At 43.6% G+C, this 13,660-nt stretch overlaps 1 protein-coding gene across 2 annotated transcripts in view; it reads left to right on the top strand.

Moving 5' to 3' along the window:
• Positions 1–13,660, top strand: part of TLL2 (tolloid like 2) — a gene marked incomplete at both ends in the record, with an annotated part of 93,399 nt that overhangs the window by 65,751 nt on the left and 13,988 nt on the right. For both annotated transcript variants that reach the window (XM_084264367.1, XM_084264368.1), the window contains 4 exons: positions 3,900–4,015; positions 5,596–5,702; positions 9,454–9,566; positions 13,132–13,277. In XM_084264367.1, coding sequence (XP_084120493.1) covers positions 3,900–4,015; positions 5,596–5,702; positions 9,454–9,566; positions 13,132–13,277 — 482 coding nt within the window. The remainder of the gene's footprint in view (positions 1–3,899; positions 4,016–5,595; positions 5,703–9,453; positions 9,567–13,131; positions 13,278–13,660) is intronic.

Genomic DNA, 13,660 nt, shown 5'->3' with positions numbered 1-13,660 from the left:
AGGCCTTCTGCTGGTAGTGAAACATCCATGAGAAGATACTGCAGAATGAGGGAGTTGCTGTAATTTTGCAGGATGTAACATTCATAATCATGTAGAGAGGATGTTTGGGGATCACTGCTTAACTTACGAGTAATATAACTTTCTAGGTGTGCTAGTTCTAACTGGCTTTTCTTATCTTTTATCACTCATAATTTTCTCTAATTTGCTTTTGGTTGAACAAGATGTAGTTCTTGGAAAATTATCTCATAGATTCAGGGATTGATTTGTTTAAATACTTAAAAAACCCAACATAAAATGGGGATGTCTTGCACTGTGGGTTTTTTTTTTTGATTGAGTCAGACTTAATCCAAGCAGGCTTTTCATTCTCATAGCTGGAAGCACTGGCTACAGATTCAGATTTCTTGAGGCAAATTGAAAAGCCACTTTGGCCTGAGTTTAAAGTCAAACTAAAAGCTACAAAGCAACTTTCTTTAAAATGAGGACCCTTATGAGTCTCAAGTTTCCATTTGCAAAGTAAAACTTTTCTATTTGTTTTTCTTTCCACAAAGCTTTAGCAGAGGTTATTGCCATTCACTAAATCTTTGGCAGCAGAATGACCTGAGCTTTAAGCCTATTAAACAAATTTTCTTCAAATATCTATTGGGTTTTGTTTGGTTTCTTGCTTTGCATCAAAATTTATACACAGGTTGCATTTGAAGAGAAGGGGTACAGTGTACTTAATCACATGAGCAACTTCAGCTGTCATTTGAATCTGTAGCTTGAAAAGTTCTCTTCTGCAAAATGCAAACCATGCAGGAGTTTGAAAGCAAGGGACTTCAGTCGCATGTTCGAGCACGGCCTGAATGAGATTTTTGGTGGAGGACTTTTTTCAGTAATCAAGCTAAGGATTTGTAGGTAAAATACCACATAATTCAGAAGTTGAATGGCAGATGGCTTTGCTTTTAGAGAGTAACCGTCTGAGCCTGAGAACATATCCCCACTCCCATACCCCCACCTCCTCCAAAAAAAAAAGCTAATGTGGTGGAAGATGAGTTGGAAGTGTGCATTGGTATGAGCCTGACTGCTGTGTCTGTAAGAAACAGAGCTTTTTTGACTCATTATACTGGAGATTTTGCTTGTGGCTGTCACGCAGTTGGGACTGGTGTAGCTTTTCCATTCTCAAACCCTGCTGGTTTAAACAGCTCTTAATTCCCCAAAGCTTGTATCTGCTGGATTATAGCTAGTGCCAAACCAGGTGAAACCAGATGAAATTTGTTGAAGGAATATCTGCAAGGCAAGATGCATTGTGTTGCATAGTAGTAAATACTGGATTTGGTGTGACTACATGGTTGAGGATTTGATGAGTACAGTCACTACAAAATACTTTAAACCAGCATGTCCTTGTGCTGTGCTAAAGGCAGCAGGTCTGTGTGGCTGTGCTAACTGTGCAGGAATGGTTGAACTATAAATTAAGAATGGTCCTGCTTTATGTCATCCCATTCAGTTCTTGCTGCACCTTTGAAAAGGTGTACTATCAGTAACCAGCTGATGAGCAGTAAGTAGCTGCCACTCGACTACCTAATTCAGAAATTACTGCTGAAACATTCACCTTTTCTATTTAGCTTTTTGCCTCTGTTCCTTTCTAGAAGCTTGGTTGAAAGGCCAGCTTTTCTCAGCATGTCTGGAGAGTTTCCTCTGCAAGGGTTGGATAGTTAGCTAGGTGTCCTTTCATGATGATTTAGCAGAGTAGTGTTTGGTGGTAGATGCATTAGTACCTGTTCTGTAATTATGCAGTCTTGCCAGGTACTGTGTAATTGCACTTAGGTGAATTAAGCCTGGGCGGTTGGAAACCTTCTCTGTGGTTCAGCTGAGGGCAGCGATCTTCTTTGTCCTGTGTCGTCATGGTCATGTAGTACGTGTTCCAAATGATTTACAGCTCACTCTGTCATTTTATATTTGTTTAAAACAGGGTTTTTTTTTTGTGCAGAGAAAAAGCATTTATGTATCTTGGTGAGTTATGGATTGGAATGGTGGCCACTCCAGATCAGTGGTGATGCCAGAGGATAAGATGTCATTAGAACAAATATGTATGGGACTCAGCTTCCTTGAGATGTTTCTCTGCTGGGGCAGCATGCATTTCCTGGTTGAGGGTCCTGAGAGCATCCTGGGAGCTGAAATTATCCTAGCAGATTCCAACATAGACAGCAAGGCAAGGCATCTTTGCAAGTTGAAGAGAGGAAGAAAGTGTATTTATTCTGCAAATAGAAGTCCAGATCTCTTCTCTATCTCATGCAGGTCATCACCTTTTATAGGCATCTCTCTCTGCCCACCTGAAGAATTCAGACAGCATCATGTTGGGACAGGTGGGAGGATATTAGCTATTTTTGCAGAATTGACACTAAAACGTCCTGTGTAATGATCCTTTGTAGCTGCACAATGGTGTGTGGGGAGGGTTTCTCAGAGATCAAAACTGCTTGAGGAGGAAGAAGCAATGTAGAGGTTTTGGACTCTCATTTGTTTTCTTCATTCCTCTGAGGCAGATGTGTGCGTTTGCCTGCCAGTTTTGCTCAGTGGTGCTTTTTTGTAGTAGTTTAAAATGCCTTTAGCTTTCCTGATGGGAATCACTTTGCCAGATTCCATGCTGACCTGTGCCTTGAAATATATGCATCTTGTTGCTAGTAGTGACTTCACCTTCCCAAACACCCTTAGGAGCTGTTTGGTTGAGCAAAACCCCTTTTTGTGTCCCTGCCTATTGTTCCGACCTGTCAAGCTATGGGTTAAGACTACAAATCAGGGAAATGAAGATTTTCTGGCCTAGGTGACTCCTTCTCCCCTTTTTGAAGATATTAAACTTTTTGAATAGGACCAGTCTCTTTTCACCTCTAACTTCCGACCCGCCCATCTAAATGTCATCATGGCTGAAAAATTAGTGAGTGTGTGATAGCATCAGGCAGAGGAACATCCCCTGGCATTTCCATGAGAAAGGGAGCCAGATGTTTGGCCTTGTCCGATCTTTCAAAGCACTGCTGCTTAATGAGGGATTTTTGGGAGCTGCTTTACCGTCACTGAGGAAACCAAGTTGCAGGTCAAGGGCAGCTTTGTAAAATCAGTGGGTTATGAAATTAAAAAAACCCCACACAACTGGAAAGCAGGCAAGCCAATGTCCCTGCTCCTTGGGATGGGTACCTGCATGTGTCTACTGTGCACTCAGAGAAATGGGAGCTTTGATATTTGTGGCCCTCCGGCCTAGCCAGTCAGCTGCTCTGCAGATGTAGATGGTCACTTCTTGTTCCAGCTCAGCTCTTCTGGCTCAGAGAGCAGGAACTACAGTAGTCACACCTTTCCCAGATGTTGGAGGCTGATGTTCCCTGAAGGAGCACATGTGTGTGCGTATTACTCACTTCCAAAAAGTCTCTCTGGGATCTACATTTCATCAACTGCATCAGGTTGCAAACACAAGAAGGTGGAGAGCAGAGTGGGCTGCGGTGCTCATTTTTTATCCTGCACAGTGTGACAGCAGGGTAGGTGCTGGATGGCCAAAACATGAGGGCAGTGGGGCTTGCCCTGCTTTTGCTAAAAAAACCCGCTCAATGGTATCTAAGGAGAACTTCATTGAGCAGCTTGCAGTGAAGGGGAAACAGATTTGCTGGCAGCAGTCATGGGGTTGGAAGGTAGGGGAGGGATTAATATTTTGCATTTGATCAGTGAGTGTGATATTCCTCAGTAGTGGTGAAACCTGAAAGTACTTGCCAAAGGTCTCAGGTGGTCAATGACCTTTGGCCAGTGCCATGAATGAACATCCTTAGAGTACCAGCCACCAGCCTGCATGCAGCAGTCACGTGCAAATATTTTGGTAGACCCTGATGTAGTTCAGATAGTTACTCCTTGTTGCTGTTCTTCCATCATCCCCTCTCTTGCAGCTTGTGGAGAGACCTTGCAGGACTCAACAGGGAATTTCTCAGCCCCTGGCTTTCCAAATGGGTACCCCTCCTATTCCCACTGTGTCTGGAGGATCTCAGTGACCCCAGGGGAGAAGGTAGGTGCCACACCAGCACAAGGTGGACTCTGCACTTTGCTTGCATGTGGTTTTGCCTGTGATGACAGTGTTGGCAGCTGCCAAAAAATCTCTGTGTGCCTAGAGTGCAGTGACAGAGCCTAGAGAGGCTCCTGAGCACCATCACTGGCCTCCCAGAGGTGGGATCAATAAATAATACATGGTCCTGAGGAGGAAAAGGTAATGCTGGTGCAGAAGTCCCTCACAGGTCTGGGATGTATGTTGATCTCTGATCCTCTGTATCTATGTGAGACTGAACCCTGCATGGATGTCTCCTGCCATCCACTAGCTCTGGCCAAGCTTACCTTTCAAAGCCAGGTGCCAGTGAGCTGAGTTAGATAGAAAGTGTCAGTGAGCTGGGGTCCAGAAGGGAGCTGAGGAGCCATGAGTGACACCAGTGGCCTGCCCCTGTCATCCAGGCATAATGTTCCTGTCAGGGCATTCCTACTCCCCGCCTTAAAACTCTGAGCCCGGCTGCGCATCAATCACCCACCCTGTCCGCTTCTTCCCAGCTCCTTTTGTTTTATTGATCTTCCTGTGGAAATTAAATCTTTCCTTAATCCACTAATACTAGCCCTCCAGCCCTTTCATGCTGTACCAGGCTGCAGGAATGCACAGCCCAGCTTGGGAGCTCCTCGGCAGAGTGGCTTTGCTGAGGACCACCCTCAAGATCCACTTAAGACTTGGACTTAAGCAAAGAAGTGCAGAGCTTGCTCATTTTGCAGCATCTGTCTTGCACAGGAACCCAGTTCTTTCACTTGCAGGGAAAGCTTCACCAAGGACAGAGGTGCCAAGAAACACCCAGAACTTGAAACTATGGCACTGGGAGTTTTTCAGTGTAAATCTTACTGTAAATTCTCCCTTTGTCTCTCAGCCTCTTCAGAAAATTGTATCTATATCTGGTTTAATCTAATGATGTTAATACATGGGTGAAATCTTACAAGGACAAAAATGCCTCAAGTACATCCCCATCGGTGACTCCTATGGAGCAAAGCCTGTAATCCTTGTTACAGAGGAAGGAGACCAAAAGGATAAAATTTTCATGCCGTGCTCTGCTTGGTAAAGCCACTGAACACAACTGCTTCGTGGTGATGGTGTGAGTGTAATTGTCAGAACATGGAAACTTATCAGCAAAAGTGGCTTTTTCTAAGAGTCATTTATATAAGGGTATGGATCCCAGATGGCTGTGTTTGGGGGCAAGATGTTTCTCTATGATACTACCATTAATCAAAACCAAGGATTTTAATTTTTAATTAAAAAAAAACCAAATAAATTTGGTTTTTTTTTAGTAGTGTTTTAGTAACTGAAGAGGTAGTGACTGAATTACAAAATGGATAGTAAAGTGCTATCTGGTGTCACATCCTTCATGTTTTTATTAAAATACCTTGAAAAACCTTTCTTTTTTGAGGAAAGCTGATAAAAAATACAACCAACTGTCCAGTTGTTTTTTTCCTGCATACTCACTTAGGCAGCCCTGTAGCAGAAATGAAGCATATAACTGGTAGGGTCTTCTTTTAAAGTGTCTCCCTTCCCAAAGAGAAGTGGGTACTCTCTCCTTTCAGATTATGTTAAACTTCACATCAATGGACCTGTTTAAAAGTCGCCTTTGCTGGTATGATTATGTGGAGGTGCGTGATGGCTACTGGAGGAAGGCTCCATTGCTGGGTGAGTAGTTTAATTTTAATTGCATTTCATATGTTCTTCTTGAAGCTTTTTGGGAAAAAAAGCCAGAACAGATAAAAACTTTCCTTTACCTGGAAGGAGCTTATGTCCAGCCAGTGCACTGGCCATCCTTTAATGTCTCCATCTGGAGATGTTGATATATGGGGTTCACACCAAATGATCCATGCTCCAAGTCCTTTGGTAGCAAAGACTTTATTCCTTCTTTTTTAAGCTTCAGAACTGGGGCAGAGAGGGAAGTTAGTTAAGGGCATGGCTGGGATTAAAAATGTGCTCTCTGGAGTCTTTACTTTTTCCTAAGATGTGGGTAACACGACAGTCGCTGTCAGGCAGTCAGAATGAAGTGGCCATACAGCTCCTGGTCCAAGGTCCTGCCACTACTTCTCAAATATTTGAACCTACAAGTACTCTGTAGTCTGTACTTTGGGTATTTCTAGCAGGGAACTTGCTAGACCATGCCTAGGCTGGAAGACTGTCCAAGGCTCTGCTCTTCTGCTCCCAGAGATCTCAAGGAAGCTCAGCTACTCTGTGTCCTCCCTATTCCTCTGCCTCCTGCTGTCCTGACTGCAAATCTTCTGCCACCCTGAGTGGGCAGTCAGGAGTTCTACCTGCTACACCACTGGCTCTGAACCTGACCCTGTCTCCTAATCTCAGTGTCTCAATGTGTAAAATGCTGTTCTTCAAACAACCCCTTCTGCCTGAGAGGAAGAAGAAATTCGGTTTTGTAGTGTGACCAGCAGCATTAGAGGTGCTGTGCCCCATGGTGTAGCACAGGACTGGGCTAGTCAGCGTGGGGTCTGGGTGGGCTTAGGGAGGTCTAGATGTTCTCTTTGGCCCCGCTGGATGTCCCGGCCCTGGTACCAGGTGTAGTGCGGAGGCTGGAGCTGTGCTGCTCTCTAGAGGTTTCTCTGGACCTGCCTTTCTGTGCAGAGTTGGAAGCCAGTTTTACTGCTTCCTGCCTGCTTTGGGGTTGGCAGCATTAATTGCTGTTTTCTGCTGTACACGCATCAGGCAACTGTGCTCCAGCATCTGTAACTTAGCTCCTCATTATTTATTTTTTCTGTTGAGTAATTTAAAGGTATTTCAGAAGCCAAGCACCTCCCTGTCCCCCCAGTGCAGGTGGAATCATGAGTGTTTCCATCTGGAAGGAGATGCTGCATGAGTGGCCACAGCTCCCGCAAGGGTCTGAGCCCATGAAATCAGCTCGGAAGAGGCAGACAGACGGCAATTCAGCAGGGGGCGGGGAGGGGGATTAGTGTGAATTGTGAAAGCATGGGCTTCTTGCAGGGAGAAAAAATACATGTGCGCTGCATATTTTCCCAGGGAAGTGTGTGAAAACCCAGCCTTTAAATGGTGTATAACTTTTTATGAATGGGCCCTTTATCACACTCTAAGGAGTTTGCTCATTCTTGTTCCTCATCTGCGTTTCCTCTCCTTGACACCCTTGTTAAACTCCAGGTCTAAATCCAGGAGGCAAGTTGCTCGGTGACCCTAGAGGAAAGAGTTTTGCAATGCTGATGCTGTTCGTTAGCATCCCTTTTGGGAGTGGAGATGGGAGATGCTGTCATGCTGCCCCAACAGCGCGTGGCAGCCTTGGGGTACGGGGGCTCAGAATTGAATAATCAGATAAAGGTAGGGTCTGTGCTAAAATTTGGATGGGGGACTCTGCAAGGGAAAAACATTGGCAATGAAACTGCTATTGAAGAGAAATGAAGTTTGCAGCTCACCTTCCGTGCAGTCTCATTTGCACTGACTGGCCTGTCACGGAGGCGTAGCTCTTGCATCCTTGAAGGTTGAAAGCCTTCCCAAGGCTGCCAAGTGGTGAAGGTGGGGCAGGCAGAGCCAAAAGTGGCAGTAGATACTAGGAAAAATTCCTTTGCTGAAAGCATTATCAAGTATGGGTACAGGCTGCCCAAGGAAATGGTTGAGTCACCACCCCTGGAGGTATTTAAAAGATGTGTAGATGTGGTACTTAGGGACAGGGTTTAGTGGTGGACCTGACAGTGCTAGGTTAATGGTGGGACTTGATGATCTTAAAGGTCTCTTCCAACCTAAACAATTCTATGGTTCTATACTCTGGCTCCCATACATAGGAAAAGCAACAGCCTTCTCTGCCTGCCAAACAACAGGCCTTGAACTATCTGTCATCTTGACCAGTGCAGGGAAGTGCCAATGCAGCCTGTTAATGGGAACTCAGATGCTGCCTTGCAGGTAAGGCATAAACCAGGTTTCTACCCAGAGGTGGTTCAAAGAAGCTTTTGCCTGGTGTTGCAAGACCAGGATCCTTATCACTGCTGTCCTGACTGAATTCAACCTGAGGAACTGCTCTCTGCTATCAAATTCCCACTGGACATTTGGTTAGATTCAGTATATAGCCCTGCTGGGGTCAGCTGAAGTGAAAAAACCCACCTCTGTGCTGTATGCTCTCAGTGCAGACTTGGTTGTTGTCCTGTTTCAATGAGGAGTTTCTGTCTGGAGCGGGTTAGAGGAGCACCAAATTAGGGTTATTGAGGTGTTTGGGGCTGCACATGCCATGTGCAGCTGTTTTGTTTCAGGATTCTCCCTTGCTGGTAGGATTCAGGTATTTATTAGTGCTGGTGCATGTCAGAGACCACAGAGCTGGGTGAAACGTAGCAAAAAGACTCTTGGTCACAAAGCTCTTGAAAGAGATTGAATCACTGCAGAGAAGGAACTAGGAAGAGGTAGATTTATGAGAAGAGTGAGAGAAAAGGATGAGATAAGGGGTGTTTCTCATAAGCATGGCCGTATCACACCTGTGGCTTGACTTTGCTCTTGGGTATGAAGAAATGAAGGAGTTTGAGGCCTAAGAAATGGAAAGGATGTTCTTTCATGTCACATCTCTAGAAGAACAGAGGATGGTTCCCCACCCTTGCAGCTGTGGTGGATTGACCTTGGCTGGACACCAGGTGTCCACCAAGCTGCTCTATCACTCCCCTCTTCAGGAGGACAGGAAGGGAAGAAAAACAAGATAAAAAAAAGGCTCATGGGTCAAGATCAAGGCAGTTTATTAAACAGACTGCATACAGAAGCAAAGGAACACCAAAAGACTTATTCTCTACATTTTATCAGCAGATGATGTCTGACTGCTCTTGGGAAGCAGGGCTTCAGTATGCGTATCAGTTGTTCCAGAAGACAAACATCATAAATAACAAATGCCCTCTGCTTTCCTCCTCCTTTCTCTGAGCTTTTAATGTTGAGCAGCCATCATACAGTGTGGAATATCTCTTGGGTCTGTTGGGGTCAGCTGTCCTGGCTGTGTCCCCATATTGGAAAGATGAGCCTTTGTGCTGTCTGGGAGCACTGCTCGGGAGTGTTACTGGCACCTTGGTGGCTACCAGTACACAGCACTGCACTCTGAGGGCTGCTGTGGGGAAAATTAACTCCACCTCAGCCAGACCAAATACAGCAAGCTCATTTGCCCAAACAGGTGATTAAAAACAAGATGCTTTTTGAATTTATCAGGCTGCATCTGTGATTACTGGATTCTGCTTCGCTGAAGAAAAGCTTTATTAATTTAATAATTTAAGTGATTATGAATTAATGGGGGAGAAAAACCAAACTCATTCAAAAGCGCAAGTGGTGAGAATGAAAGGGTATTTTATGCAAGCACAGCTCCTTTAACCACAAACTCTTTGCTTCCTAGACCCATCGGTGTCTCTTAAGCTGTGCTGCCTGTCAGTCAGAAGGTCTTGATCATCTCTTTCCTGCTTTCTAGGTAGATTTTGTGGCGACAAGATCCCTGAACCAGTCATCTCCACGGACAGCAGGCTGTGGATTGAGTTCCGGAGCAGCAGTAACATCCTGGGCAAAGGCTTCTTTGTGGTCTATGAAGGTACAGCCTTTCGAAGACATGGGTTGTATTGCATGGAGCAGCCAGGACAGGATGCAGGGGTTTATGGGATCTGTAGGAGTTCTGCTTCACTGTGGGGCTAGATATAGCACCAGTGTTGTTTTTATGAGAATTTGCAGACAAGGCAAGACGTTTTGTGGGGGAATAACAGAATGGCAGCACAGAGCAATAGTTTCTGTTCATGGACTAGGTTCTGTTTGCCTTAACCAGCTCCTGCAAATAGCAGTGCTGGGTGTAGGAGGAGTTATTTCCAGTAATTTAACTGACAAAGTTCTGTTTCAGATCGTACGTTTTATATTACTTAATGCAGCTTATTTGGGTGTATTTTTGTGGTTTTCTTTTTCCTCAAATGCAAAGACTGCTATTTGATTTCTCCCTTGTATGTTTTACTTAAGATTAGAACTTAGCATGTTAGATCTTCTGCAGGTCATGTACTTCAGAAACTTGCGTGGCACTGACATGCTGAAACCACTTCAGAGGAGGAACAAAGTCGCTAGCAAATCAGTAACATCCCTTCTCCATATATGATTATTTTTTACAATAATAATGATGATTTTAAAATGCACTAAAAGCCTGCCTTGCTCTCTCAGCAAGAAGCATTTTAGTACCAATATTGTTAACAGTTCTGAGGCTGACTAGATTGGTACTGACTTTGCATCTCTTTGCAGCCACAGGAACAAGCACGACACTGGAAACCCAGGGCCCCAGTGTCCAATATACTCATGATAATGATACTAATAGAGGGAAGTGAAGAAAACATGGGACTACTGGGGAGGTGCAAATAAAGCACTTGAGGATTTCACAGCAGTGTCGGGCTAACAAATTTGTTCCACAGGAGAAGTACCTGGTTTCTGCAGAAATTGTTGCCCCAGAGACAGAGGTAGCTTGCCTGATTATGTTTTTTTTAATATTTCTCCAGAGAAGCAGCTGCTGCCTGGACCATGTGGCTTGTAATATCCCTTTTATGGTAGTTTGTTGGAATTAGAAAGGCTCAGACTAGTGTATCTCTAGTAGACTGTTTTATTTTGGCTTATTACTTTGGTAGGCTAGTCAGCTTAAATCTTATCACTGGGCTGTAACCCACTGTACTGCTTTAACTGTAAAACAAAATGAAAAAAAAAAGATAGATGAGGAATGTTTTGGGGAAGCAACTACTCTGTTCTTCATCCTGTCTGTTAATATGGAATCATGCTTCATATTGCTAAATGATACTGAAAGGAAAAAAAAAGTACATTGGCTGCATGCTGAAGCCACTTTGCAAAACTTATTTTTCTCTTGATAATTTTCCATATTTCCTATTGCTTAATAAATGGTCTCTAAAAGCTTAGTGAAGATGAGCAATCATTGCTTCACTTGATTTTTGAGGAGAGCAAATGAAAATGGAATCTTCATCTAGTGGTCAAACTTTGCAGCCTTTTGTTCAGATTTTTCTGCTTCTTCAAGGCTCTGGCTTTTTATGTAACCCTTTGGAAAGTATGAAATCTATTGCTAAGCCTGAGAGCAAGAATAGAGTATGACTGGCAGAAGCCAGCTTGTACCACAGAAACAGCGATGGCCTGTTGCATGGTTCTTTTCTTAGCTCAGCCTCCTCTTGTCAGAGCAGCAGGTAGTGAGATTATCTGCAGCTGTCTCCATAATTTATTTGCTGAATTGAGACCGTTCCCAAAAATCTTCCTTAATCCTTATGTCCCTGTGATGCAAGCTCTGGTAATGGCTTGGCTTTTCTCTCCATTGTCAGGTACCTTGCTCAGCTGTTTTATGACTTCTGCATCTGGGCAATAAGGGTAATCTTTATCTCTAGGAGGGATTGCCCTTAAGTCTTTAATGATCTATCAATTTTTGTGTCTGAGTTGCTGTTAGTTACTCTTTTTCTTTTGACTTCTTCTCCCTCTCGTGCTAAAAAGCCGAAGTGGGTTTTAGCACTATGTATGCCTCACTGTCCTCTGCTTTAGTGAGAGTGCCAGTAAACACTCATGCTTCTGAAATTTGTTGGGAGCTCTGTGGGTGGGGACTGATTTTTGGATTTGGATTCCTCCAGGTCTTGGCCCTAAAGTTTTCAGCAGATGGGAGGAAAGAAGCAGAAGCATGTTGCTGCATGATGGGAGAATTACTTGATACTAGATGACAGTTAATGTAGTGAAAGTGTCCTCAGAATTTAGTCATATTGTTCCTTTTCTTTCATGAGGTTCAAGATGGAAAGATGCTGGTGGTTTTGCCCTACAGCACTGCTGGCAGCCCCAGATTTGTCATGATTATTGTCTTTTCAAGCTCTATCAGCAGATGTTCTTTCCATTTTGCAATAAGGCTCTTCCAGGATGCTTAGCTGCTCTGCTGAATTTCTTTGTGAATTACTGCAATGGCTAGAGAAAATATTGTTTGCTGGCTGACAGTTTTATGTCTGTTAAAAAAAATGTCCATACTACGTACATGTAGTCTCCTCCACCTTACAGAGAGTTCTCTAAAGGGTCCCTCAGAGGCTCTCTCTAGAACCAGTTGTAGATGAGCATGCGAGTTCATACTGCAATCTAAAATGTGCTCTGCAGCTGAATTTTGGGAGCAGCTATGTGATGGTGCCTTCTCACTGATTCTCGAAGAAGGAAGCTGGCACTGCAGTAGTGAAACAGTGCTTTTAACCAGGTGACAGTTAAATGTTAGCAGCTTACAGGGAAAATCCAGGACAACATTACTTGATGCAAGCAATTTCCAGGATGCTATAGGTAGACTCACATCTGAATTGCTAATGCCTTATGCTGTGGGGAGTCCCCAAGTGTGAAGGTGTCTGGTGTCTGGCAGGTGTCATTGCAGTGCCATCACTCTTATTGTCAGTGCTTCTGCTTTGCTTGACTTTAAACACGGACAAAACATTCTTCAGACCTGTGTCTTTCATCATGGGGTAACACAGGTTTTAGCATGTGTTCGTTGTTATGCAGACTTGCAGACAGTTGTGCTGAACTGCTGTTGTCTTTGAGGTCTCCGCTATCTTTGTATTAAACTAGATTTTCATTAACTCTTCTGTTCTTGGTCTTTAAACTTATTCTTACATTTAGCAGAGAACTTCATTTTTCACGTCAGCAAGGGGCCTGTTGGTCTCCTGAACAGCTCAGCTCACGCTTGTTAATATCGCCCTCGTGTGGCTGCGTTAGATTTGCAACTGGTATTTATTTGGTGGGTGTTTTGCCAACTTTTCTTGGTCCTTAGTGCTGGTAGCAGATTTTAAGCAGTTATGTCGGTGACCAGGAGTGTGAAACACAAAAATCCATTAAAATTCTCTATCCCAGTGAGTTTACCTTTTAAGGAGGTTGGCACAGCAAGACAGGAGATGCTGTCACGCTGACAAAATGTTAAGTTTGTAAAAACTTGAGAGACTTGTGTATCACCTTTGTGGAAAAAGGTGTATTGATACAGATTAGAATGAGGAAGAATGCTATGTGTGGAACAGACTTTACCTAAGGAAAAAGCCCTACAATCTCTTTTTTTTTTTTCCTATTTCTTTTTTGTTTGGGTTTGTTTGGGGTTGGTTTTTTTTTTGTTGTGCTTTTTCATGAAGCTATTTGTGGTGGAGAAATTCACAAAGATGCTGGCCAGATCCAATCTCCCAACTACCCAGATGACTACAGACCTTCCAAAGAGTGCATCTGGAAGATCACCGTTTCTGAAGGCTTTCACATAGGAATAATGTTCCAAGCCTTTGAGGTAAGAAGTATTATTGTCTGTAACATTACAGATACTGTTTCACTTCAGTAGGTCCTTTAAAATGAATAAAGAAGCAATACCAGCAATAATACAATTTTCTGTACAGTTTAGAACAACAATTTTCCTCACCAGAAGCTGGTTGAGAGATTTTGAATCAAAGTTTTAAATATTACAAGTTTTCAAAAACTTGCTTTACACAGAAGGAATTAGAAAGGGCACAAAATTGCTGATGATGTTAAGTAGGGACTCATGAGCCCTTAAATTTTCACTCTGATCAAGTGAAATTGAATTGTTACAATCAAGGCAAAAAAATCCTGTTTGTGTTGCTGGGGCTTAGCAGGTTTCTGTGTGTTCATGACATGACAGTGGTCTGTGGAGATAGG

Source organism: Gallinula chloropus (assembly GCF_964237585.1).
Source record: "Gallinula chloropus genome assembly, chromosome: 5".
NCBI classification, from domain to species: domain Eukaryota; kingdom Metazoa; phylum Chordata; class Aves; order Gruiformes; family Rallidae; genus Gallinula; species Gallinula chloropus.
Note: the sequence above shows the minus strand (reverse complement) of the source record. Positions and strands in the feature narration are given on the sequence as shown.